The sequence below is a fragment of the Cyclopterus lumpus genome, chromosome 15 (genome assembly GCF_009769545.1).
Source record: "Cyclopterus lumpus isolate fCycLum1 chromosome 15, fCycLum1.pri, whole genome shotgun sequence".
NCBI classification, from domain to species: domain Eukaryota; kingdom Metazoa; phylum Chordata; class Actinopteri; order Perciformes; family Cyclopteridae; genus Cyclopterus; species Cyclopterus lumpus.
Window position 1 is genome coordinate 6,844,434 of NC_046980.1, and position 12,204 is coordinate 6,856,637.

The following is a 12,204-nucleotide window of genomic DNA, read 5'->3' on the forward strand; positions in this document are numbered from 1 at the left end:
AGAGAATATACTGAATACTGAAAATACCACAAGTATCGTGTGACTCCACCATGTTAGTCGATTCAGATGCATGATATTCAACAAAAAAGGATTTAGTGTTCACACTGTGCTAGATATTGCCGACATGTATATGCATGATAATATATGTACAGTGTAATCCAAGTGCCGTTTCAATTATTTCTTTTACAGATGTTTTTATGGCATCCCATCCCATCATTTTACGCTTTGCTTCCGTGCAGAATATGGAGCGTCTTCTTCTAACGTTTGTTCATCATGCAATGAAGAAGAGGGCCGAAAACAAGGAGGGAAGGTGGGGACGAGCAAGACAAATAAGGGTAAAGTTCATACAGAGAGAATCGCATTGTCTGCCTGGAAATAGGCAACGGGAGAGACGAGGAGATGGAGGAAGGTCGGAAAACAAGATAAGCAGAATCACAAAGACAGTTCAGAGTTCAGTCTGTGCTATTTGTTAACCGTTTCATCTTTTACTGCCAAAGCAAGAAGAGAACGCTTTATGTGTACCGATTAGTTACGTGTTGTACATCTTTTAATGTGCGAATTATAACCCTCTGTTGTCCTTTGCTACAGCACAATGGTTCAGAAGGCTTTCAATGGGTTATTGTCAAAGAAAGAAGCACACTGCATTGTGATATCACAGGAGGGAATATTGTGTGTGCGCATGTGGATGTGTGTGTGTGTGCGTGTGTGTGTGTGTGTGCGCGCCGTAGTCGGAGGTGGTTGACACAAAGCCTGTGGAAGAATACACACCTCAGCCCTCAGCCCCCGCTTCGACAACCACTGTAACACCGACACTTCTTTTTGAATCCGTGCGACGGGTCACACTTAATTATCAAAAAGCAAAACTGAAAGGAAAAAAAGCACAAACAACTTCGCTAACTGTGAACTCTGAAGAGACGAATAAAACTGCCACTCTCGACATTTCATTCAACACATCTTTTCCGCACCATTTCTCACTTTTCAACCCCTTCGCAGATAAGTTGAAAAGGAAGGAGAATCTTTTATGACAGCACACACACACACACACACACACTTTAAGACGACACGCACACACGCATAAAAAGTGACACGCACGCAGCCGCGCACAAACATCAAACACAGTCCCGAGCAGTGAAAGCTCTCGCTTGTTAGCTAATCAGATTGTTCTTGCTGCAGGCCTGCCTCTAAACATATAGAGCCTACACCCGCCTGACGCTAAAAGCCTGACTTAGTCCTGCTGAATACTGCATGGCGCTAATGTTTCACCGCCTGGCACAGATTGGTAACACAGTCTCCTGGGTGCAGGGGTGGGAGAGGGTCTGAGATTGGAAAGACAGTGGCAAGATACAGTTGTCTCGTTGTCTTTTTCACTCTGTTTCTGTCTCTTTTTCCAAGTGCTTCTTGTTTTCATTCCTGTTCTTCTTCTCCTTGTCTAAACACATGACCTCATCTACTCCGTTTTGCACACCATTGACTCCAAATAGACTAAATAATGGCAACACCTTATAACTCTGAAGTAACGTTGTAAATCTGTCGCAAAAACGACTTTATTTTTATGTGAAAGTCTCAAAGAATAATGCTGCATCGACCCGTGTTCACTCCTTTTTTTTTATTTATTTCAATGATAATTTAAATATGCCCAACTGCTCGATGCATCAGTGTTAAAAAAAACTTATGATAGTCTAAAGTTTAAAGTTTCCTCGTTTAGATCAGGATATAGCTGATGAAAGAATAAGCCTTCAGTTCCAACTTTCAGCTACAGACACATTTTGGTAGGTGCTCAAAAGCATTGAAGTTTGATACCCGGCCCTATTAGCTGTCACAAGTTAAAACTTACCGACCAGTAAAATGATGGACAGTTAGGGGGAGGACAGATACTCATGTGAACCAGCTTTGAGGTTTGCAGTGGCAGTTTGGTTTCTTTAAACTTGAGTCACTTGACAAGAAGTACTTTGACTCTCGCTCCGTAACAACTCTGTCACCTCTTTCTTCATGACCTTTCAAATGTACATCTTCTGTCACTTTCTGTTCCTGTATAAATATCTCCTCCGACTCTACTTTCCTTCTTTATTTGGCGCGGTCTCTTTCTTCTTCTCTTTCCCTGTGTGACATGTCCTGTTAGCATTAGTGAGGCGGCTGGGTGGAAAACCATCTGTTTTGTGTACCTCTTTAGCCCATTATGTGGTTGTCTGACTAGAGCACTCACAAGGTATGTGTGTGTGTGTGTGTGTGTGTGTGTGTGTGTGTGAGTGTGTCTGTGTGTCCAATGTAAAATAGTAAAGTAAAACTGGGAAGGTATAACAATCTGTCCTGATTGCTTCCAAAGACAACTGTAGTGTTGAACAAGTATCTGCTGCAGTAAGTATCTGGCTCAGAGTGTGTGTGTGTGTGTGTGTGTCAGACAAAAAGGTTTGCCTCTGTATAATGGGTCAGCAGGATCTTGACAATGTTGATTTGGAAGCCCTGAAGGGTGCCTGCATCAAACACACACACACACACACACACACACACACACACACACACACACACACACTAGGGGGGAGGCCCTCATCAGAGGAAGGTACGTTGTTTTACCAACACAAATCACATCAAGTGATTAGACACAAGACACAGCACAGTCGCCGTGGAATGGCAACAGATGATGAAACAGGACTTCCATCAGGAAAATCACATGACACACACACACACACACACACACACACACACATCCCATATGCAAGAATGCAAGCACACAGGCCTTCAATCAAACACAAAACACACACACACACGCACACACACAGAGGGACGCCATCAGGAAATCAGCAGCCAATCAGAATAATTTGACTGGGATGATGACAGGTCTGTCCATGAAACAATCTGCAGCCGCTGTCACCAAGGGAGAGCATCACTAACCCCCCCCCCCCCACCCCCCCACACACAATCACACACACACACACACACCCTCTCTTTCTCTCTTTGCCTGTGTGTACTGTACTGTATAACAATAAATCCAAACATGGCAGAGAAGTTTGCAGCAATCCTAGTGATGGCCTTCAGTCTGTGTGTGTGTGTGTCTGTGTGTGTGTGTGTGTGTGTGTGTGTGTGTGTGTGTGTGTGTGTGGTGTGTGTGTGTGTCTGTGTGCGTGTGTGTGTTTTGTTCACTTTCATGTTCAGTAACATAGCGAGCATGTGGCTGACCGCTCAAGTGTGTTTGTGCGCCTGTGTATGTCATTTTGCATTCGTAGGTGCTCGGCTGTTCTTTGCCCTTAATACAAGTCCAGCGGCATGTCAGTCAAACTGGCAGCGTTAGTCTCCCTGGCAATTTCCATGAGATTCGATTTAGAGGGCTAATGTATAATCGGCCCTCGAAGGGAGGTGGGAGAGTATTAATTGAGATGGACTGAGCGAGGAGAGTGGGCGGGAGGAAGAGAGACAGACACAGAAAGAAGTGAGAGACGCAGAATGCGATGTTACTCTGAGCCGAGAGTGGACTCTAGCGGATACCGTCATTCACTCTCACTCACACACACACACACACACACACACAGTCTTCAGAGAGCAACAGAAAAATAAAAAAGTCCAGAACCACGCTGCTGTCTTGCAGAAATCACTTACTTGTACTTTGTTTAATGTCACTCGTTTCACAAGAGAGTTAACAGAAGAAACTCTTTCTTTGTGACTTTGATACTGAGTGAGAATATTGGTTTTCCATCTGAAAAGAAAAATACCCAAAGAAGTTTTCACTACTTTCCCTCTTCATGTCTCACTAAAAGGTTTTAATAAAAAGGTTTATTGAAACTCTTCAGGCACATTTTCCTCTAAAATTAACTCCCTGACCTGACAGCAATCTGAGCATAACAGCTTCCTAAAAACACATAAATAAGAGAGGAGGACGTGTTCAAGAAGTGTCCAAGTGAGAGACATTTGAAACATGAGTTAAATAAAGAATTGCAACACATTTGTGAAACTGGCTGGTGCTGAATGGACAACAAAAGATATATCTACAACTATTTTAATAATCGGTTAGGTAGGTAATTTCTTAATTTTTTTTAAATTCCAGCATTTCCAATGTGAGGATAAGCCACTTTTATTTGTTAATAACATAGTTAATGAAATATATTTTAGTTTCTGACTGTCGGATGGACAAAACAAGACATTTGACGACGTCACATTGGTCTTTGGGACATTTTATGTGCATTTTCACTATCTTCTGATATTTAATTTACAAAACCATTAATTGAGCCAACTCTCTTCAGATTAATCAATAATAGAAATAATCATTAGTTGCAGCCTGAACCCCCCCCCCCCCCCCCGTGGATCTTGCTCCGCAGCAAAGTGGACGACAGATAATCCTCTTCATAATAATCACTACGACACCCTGCAGCCATTAAGAACATGTATGACATAAATATGCCAAAATAGAGAAAGTAAGATGTACAAATACTTCTGTATCTGCACTAAATGTGTGCAATAAAAGGGTCTTTCACAAACTGTCAATTTTCACTTTGTTACGTCACCAAATAAATGTGACAGAATGCATTTGAGTACTTGAGATTGTAGATGTTTATCTGGAAGGGGCCTCTGTTTTTAATATCTACACAACAGATTTCTTTCCCCTCCATCTGTGACTCAAACATGGCAGAGTCGTTGCAATTTTTGCAGCAATCCTAGTGATGGCCTTCAGTGTGTGTGTGTGTGTGTGTGTGTGTGTGTGTGTGTGTGTGTGTGTGTGTGTGTGTGTGTGTGTGTGTGTGTGTGTGTGTTGGGTTGAGTCTCCCTACGACCACTTTAATGCACTAAGATGTTGTCAAGCAGGAATGTTATTGATGTTTCTACGGCAACCTAGGGGCTTGAGCGGAGGATTATGTTGGGAGAAAGGGACAGGAAGACAGAGAGACAGAGAGAGGAAGAGAGAGTGAGACCGGGAGAGGAAAACACTAAATATACTGCAGATGGAAGTGAGAGGGCAAAAGATTTCTTTTTTTTTACTCCAATATCAATCTTTTTTTCTGCAAAGAAAAGGCCAATCGGATTATGAGTAGGGATGAGAGAGGGAAGGATGAAGCCTGTGCCTTTAGTGAGGCTGATGAGGAGAGAGGCACAAAGATGGAAAGTTGGTAACCCACAGTAAAATACAAACAGCTGTTTGAAATTCATAATTCATGATTATGAAGAGTCATTTGCATAAGGTTAACAGGGGGTGAGGTCAATTCTCCCACATTAGAAGATATATATTTTCTCACTTACGTCTAGTGTAATCTAGCCATGCAGATGGCTTTGATTTATTTTGGTTAAAATAATTTGTAAAATGTTGGAGCCAAAATAACCTCAACTAAAACCATACATTATGGCTTACAGGTCATAAAACAATTGCCAACATGTATCAAAGCTGCTGCAACAATAAGAAGAATCCGTGAAAAGTTTTTGAAATGATGAGAGTTAATGCTAAATAACGAGGATATAAAATGAGGTGAAATAGGAGAAAGTGGTCACATGAACAATGACAACACGAAGAGAGACAGAGGAACAGAGAGACACGAGAAAAAGACAGAGGGAGAGAGAGAAGTCCCAGTTTGAGCATCATTTAGAGTCCAGCTGGCACAAAATAATGTTCTTCATCATACATACCCTTTTCTTGTTTTCTCTCTCTCTCACACACACACTCACATAGTTAAAAATACAGACACATTTCTCTCTCTCTCTCAATCTCCCTCTTGTTCTTTCTCTGCTTTTCCCACATCAATCAAATCTACTCCCAAAATGATCATCTGTTTAAGGAAGATTATCTTAGGGAAAGCCATCTATCGAATTACAATAGCACTACTTTATCCACCTAGCCAGACATCATCCCTGGAGTGTGTGTGTGTGTGTGTGTGTGTGTGTGTGTGTGTGTGTGTGCGCAGACAGAGAACAATGTCCATTGCATTTGTTTTCGCATGCCAACACGCATGTGTACACGTACACACCTCTCAGGTCTCCTAAAGCGTTTCCGCCAAATAATTTGCGTGCAGTTTGTTTTTAAGTGTGCATTTGCATAATTGTATGGTATCATTGGACTCTGGTTCAACAAACAAATATGTATTTCCCCGTGAAACCACTAGACTTGCCAATGCATCGCTCTAAATCGGGTACATGAGCAAAGGAGTTCCCATGGGAGGCCTCTGAGTAGCAGGAGGACGTTGTTTATATCTCATCATAAGTCACTAGACTGTTAATTAAGTAAAATGTGGGCAAAGGTTTGTTTTTATTATCAATATCTGCATTAAGTGTGCAAATAATGTATTGGGCTTCCTGCACCTTAGTATGCATGTAGTGATCGTATTTATATTATTAAAGCTAGTGTTTCATATTCATACACTGACTTTAGATCTATATGAGCACCACTAGATGTAAAAGACATACTCAGTCTATAGTACCGCTTTTGTGTATATTAACCCCTCAGAGTTTACAAACATAACCCTCACCCTGAATAGTTGAAATTATATATGAATTAATACAAGTTTAAAAGAAAGACTGATTAAATTAATAAGAGGTGGCCCAACTAGTCTGTCCTTAGGGTCAACTCAAAAAAACTCACATCTCTGGCATCAACATCTATTTCATGTATATTATTTGAACTTTCACAACCATTATATTACAAGATACCCTTCCACATGACTCTACCCACTTGAAGACAAAACATATTTCAAATTAAAAAGAATTCTATTAAGTCATCTGATGAAAGAGCCAAAGGAATTCTTGACGACCACTTGACTACAAATGTCTTCAGTTGAGGACAGCTTTATTACAGCTAACCTTCAGTCCCTAAAACTATTTCTTTTACAAGTGACGTTTAACAGAACACAACCTCCGTATAGTTAACCCCTGAAGCCAACCCAGCCCTAAAAAACAAGACATGTAAACCCCCATTAGTGCTTGTGAGACATTAAGACTGCAGGAGGCTTTTCATTGTTTTGTGTTAACAAGACGCCTGCTTCATCCCACAGACAGAAAGTTATTCTGACTAGTAATTAAAAGAATTTTCACTACTGTGAAGCAGGGGAGAGGGAGAGCAGAGTGACTGGAGCGGGGCTGAAGAGTGTGGTGTGTGTGCGCGTGTGCGTGTGTGTGTTCGTGCTCCTCAGCCGAGGGGCCTTGTGCTCTGGGCACTCTCAGTGAACAATCAAAACAGCTCAATTTAGGCTTTATCTGCAGCTCAAGCATGCATACATATATACACACACACTCACACTCACATACACACACAGAAGAAATATATGCTCACACTCGCACACACACACGTATGCACAAATCCACACAGGACTGAGACAAGAGGACAGTGAAGTGAGGAAAGCAGGAAGGCAGCGAGAGCAATGGCCATCACTGGTGATGATGGCAGCAGTTTGGAAGGTCAGGTAAACTTGAATGTGATGCATGATTGATGCACACGGCAGCTGATCAATATCTTCCCTCTCTCTCTCTTATTCTTTCTTTCTCCCCGATTCTCCTGCTCCCTCCCACACCCAGGAATACTAAGACCTGGCAGTATTGACTAGTGCCGAGCACACGGCGATCCATAGCAACGGGTCAATCAATTAAGAGCACACATAAGGGCGCACATCAAGGCAAATTCGTAGAGAGTGACAATGTGTAATCAACTGTTCACTGTACCCTTCCCCCCCCCCCCCCCCAAGACGTCACTCCTGGAACCAGAGTGGAATAGATCAGAGCAGAATAGAATAGACACTTAAAGATACGCACAAGTTAGCTTAAAACACAAAACAAAAGAAACCACACTCCATTAAATCTATTAAATCCCACAGCAACAGATGAGCAACAGATGAGGTAAAACATACAGAGGGCAAAATACAAGCGGACAATTAATTAATTAATATATTTGAATACGGTTGTTACACTTTTTAAATTGTATCCACTCATTGCATGTTTTGTTTACTCAATTAAGAAAAGTAGACAGTTGTTTAGGAGCTACTCTTTGTGTACTGTAGGTCTTCCTCTACTACAGCAGAGCTGTCAAACTGCAGCCACTGCTCCCACCTGCAGGCCAGAGGCGGTACCACAGGTCAGGGGAGCAGCACTGGGCCCTGAAAGGCTCTCTTGTACTTCCCCAAGATCTGCCCCGTGCACTATCACGCAGTGGGACTACAAATGTTATGGTATCATCCATATATGTTCATGGTTATGTTGTTTTCATTGGTGACCCTAATGCATGCAAAAACAATTACAAGGCTGGTCATTGTTCAGTCTAAAAAGTCAATATAAATAAATTACTATCACTCATCTTTATTTACTTTTCTCTAATAAAACAAGCATGATTACAGTGGGAATATTATAAATACATTGTAAAAAAAATAGGTAAAGTGACTGATCATACAGGGATACTGCTTTCTTTTCAACAATATTCAACATGTCTTTAATATTTAGTTGATGTTGTTTTTCCTTTTGGACTTGTCATTTTTATTTGATAGTAGAGACTTGACAAGAAATAAAGGGAACGATGTAGACAGGCTGACAGCCAGATTCAAACAAAGGACGCAGCAATTACATTGTACACACTGGCCACCCACCAAAGTACAACTTTTACTAAATATTTAAGATGTCAACGTGTTTGAGCAGTTTGAGATTGATGTGCTTTTGTTGATGACGAGTAAGCTGTGAAAAGAATGACACCACTTAACATGCATGAGGCTGATGAAGGTGAGGGATATTTAACCAAATGCAATGTGTATGCAACAGAAAGACAAACACAGAGATAGAAAAGCATGAAGGAAGTGAGATCAGGAAAAAGACACACAGACAGACAGAAATGTACAATGCTGCTAAGAATTATGTCAATAAACCCAACCGAACAGTTTGGAGCTAACAATAGTGCTAGTGTGTGTGTGTGTGTGTGTGTGTGTGTGTGTGTGTGTGTGTTCTTGGCTGTGGTCAAGGTTGTTATGGCGAAGACATCACCTCTGGAGGCTCCTGGCCTGTTCCTGTATGATTGTCCTCAGCAGGAAGTGACATCACCTGTTTGTCTTCGTCCCCTCCTGACACAGGAAATGGACCAGAGAGGGATATTGGCCTGTCTGTCTGCGTGTTTGTCTGTCTGCGTGTTTGTCTGTCTGCCTGCCTGTCTGTCTGTCTGTCTGTCTGTCTGTCTGTCTGTGTTGCGTTTTCTGTCCATGATGTGACTTTATATTTCAAACCCATCTCCTGACAGGACTTTGGATCGACCAATCAGCTTACTTGACATGTTGTTAACTACATAACAAAGCAAATATTTAGACATGTACATGTTACATTACAAAAAGTCAAACATTTTGTTTTTTAAGTTTGAGAAATTCAAAGAAATCTAATTTAATTTCAAAGAGATAAAATTCCTCTAGAGTTCCGTTCTTGCTCTCACCGATGCACACAGTTAAAAGATTCAAAACTATTTTAGAACTCAACAAGACCAATAAGATCTATAACATCTGTCTTTCATTATTTTCCACCAAAAAAATATATATACTGGAAGTGAATTTTCCTTAATCCTATTTTCACATCTTACCTAAATACCGTTCTGTTTTCTAAAGCGGAGTTATTCTTCAAACACTGTTGGGGATGTTTAACACTGCAGGGCTCCTAATTTCATCAGCAGACTGTGTCTTTGTTAACAGTATTATATGAGAATGTTAATTGAGCACCACAGATAGTGAGCAAAAATTATCTTTCACATCTGTGGTACCCACTCAATGAATCTGCTCTCTTGCATCTGTGTGTGTGTGTGTGTGGGTGTGTGTGTGTGTGTGTGTGTGTGTGTGTGTGTGTGTGTGTGTGTGTGTGTGCGACAATGCTGTGGCTAACAAAGCACTCCGGCCCGTTTTGACTGGACAACAAGGGCTTAATGACAAGTCACATAACAATGGAGAGGAGAGGAGAGTACAGTGGAGCGCTGCAGCCAAACTATCAGTCCGTCAAACAATGGATCGTCAGCCCTCATTTTCTCTTCTCTCCCTCGTTGTGGGACAGATAAACATATCAAACACACACTCACCTATGCACGTACACCCATATACACAAACAAAAACAAGTATACTCATTAACAAACTCAGGTGTATGCATTAGCGCACATGAAGATGGAGAGAAGCACAACAAAGTACAAACTCTCTATCTCCCACACACTCATGCATGTGCGAACACACACACACACACACACACACACAGTATAACTGGCTGTACAAGCAGGGTTTGATGACAGCCCCCTAACAATAGGGAGCAGAGCCGCCTAGCTATCTGCCTGTCACACAATGAAGGGAGTACTGCTGAAGAGGTTGTCACCACCAATACATGTAAACACACGCACAAGCACACTGAAAAAATCATCACAAAAATGAAAACACGAGCGGTGGAGTGTGCGCACGTGTGCGAGCCAGCGGGCACACACACATAAACGGGGTAATTCAGAGCGCTGCCATTTATGTGAAGAGTGCTCCGTTTTGCAGACTGTGAGTGGAAGTGAATTTGCTTTTTCTGTCGAGTGCAAGTCAGGTTGGATTAAACAACACTTGGCCAGTGCTGATGGGTTATCACTGTGCATCTGTGTGTGCATCTGTGTGTGTGTATGCGGTTGTGTGTGTGTGTGTGTGCGTGTGTGTAAGTGCATGTGCTGTGATGATGCCCACAGGCGTCTGGATTTGATGCAGGCACATCTTTAGACAGCCCCCTTCTCCTGTCAGGACCCATCTTCCTCTTTTTGTCTCTTTTTCTCAAGGTGTCCTTTCACTGTTTTCTCACTCCTCGTGTTACACTTTGTTTTCACTTCTCCCCGTCCCCTCTACGGCTCTTGATAAAAAGAGAGAGTGGCGTCTACACTAACAGCACATATACACAGGCTTTCTATCAATTCTAAATTATTCTTTTCATCTCATGTGAATTTGCTCCAAACACCACCACAAGCTTATCCTAACTTGTTACACTTTCTTTCCCCCCTTGTGTTATTATATTATGGGACTGTGGTCTCTCTTAGCTCTAGGGATGCCTCTTTCTTGTGCTGAGCCGATAAAACAAAGACTCCGTTGCAGTGTTGTGTAGTAATTAGCTGGTCTAATGAGGAATTCATAGAGCACAGATACCAATATTGAAATGTTTGCTGTTGCTGACATCCATGGATACAAAGGGCTGAATAAGATCACAATGCTATTTGGTGATATTTTAGAAGTATAATGACTGTTTTCAATCAAATGGTTGCATAAAAGCCACCCACTCACTCAGGAAAAATATTATATAACTAAATTTGAATAAAATCCATTGGTAATGATAGCATGCATTGGAGCCCTTCCAATCCAAACAATTTAACATGTACAAAGAAACTTTCGTTACATTTATTCCCCCGAAATGTATCCATCACAATGATAAACTGTAACTTCTGATGTAAACTCCATCAAGACATAGTAATTAGACTGCACTGGGTGATCTTCATTAATAATGTAGTGTGAGACAACTCCAGGACTTCATGAAGTGAGTGATATATCTTATTATTTTTAACAAAAACTGCACAAACATAACGTTAAAGGAAAAACTGCCTGTGACCTTAAAGTACTGTAACGTCATCAATACATCGCGAAGTGTTGAGCTATGTATTGGTTACAGTGACTGTGCTGCATATAGGAAGAAAAAAAAAAAAGCCAAAGTGAAATACACTTTTTATGTAATTTAATGGACCTTTGAGTTTGGCTTTGGATATTTGCATCTCATGTTAAATTACCAGACAGTTTTGTTGATTGTATGTTAACTGGCATGTCTCCTCTTTTCATCCACAGGTAAATTCTTGGGTAAGTCCAATGAGGAGTGCTGCGATCTGCGTCTTACATCATAAGATGAATATGGTGTTTCATCTGAATGATAACAACTCTTGGGGCAGCCCAAATACAGCTGATACACAGAAAACACTGATATGTTAGTGTTACATGTGATAGTGTGACCAGGTAAAGGTACAACACCTGTAGAATGAACGCATGAACCATCTTCCCTTCATCCACAGTAGGGTCTCCTAGATATCTGTTCCATCGTCTTCCTCCCTTCAGCACACCTGTTCTTCAGCTAATTCACTTGAAGAGGTCTTGTATACAGACCTGTGAGAGTGCGTTCAATTGGATGGATTTGAGGGAGCTGCAGAAACAAGGGGTCTCGTGCTGAGGAAAATGGAATGAAGAAAAACTAAAAAAAAAAAAAAACTAAAAAGCCACAGTAAAGTAGAGAAGAGTA

General features: G+C 41.3%; 1 protein-coding gene across 5 annotated transcripts in view; it reads right to left on the reverse strand.

The window, feature by feature from the left end:
* camkmt (calmodulin-lysine N-methyltransferase) overlaps positions 1-12,204 on the reverse strand; it is a 70,160-nt gene that overhangs the window by 39,307 nt on the left and 18,649 nt on the right. The window contains exon 4 of one of the 5 annotated variants that reach the window (XM_034551735.1): positions 807-863. The exons of the other annotated variants lie outside the window; for them this stretch is intronic. Within the exon in view, the coding sequence (XP_034407626.1) occupies positions 844-863 (20 nt within the window). The 3' untranslated portion in view covers positions 807-843. Of the gene's footprint in view, positions 1-806; positions 864-12,204 lie in introns of those variants that run through there. 5 annotated transcript variants of the gene reach the window in all.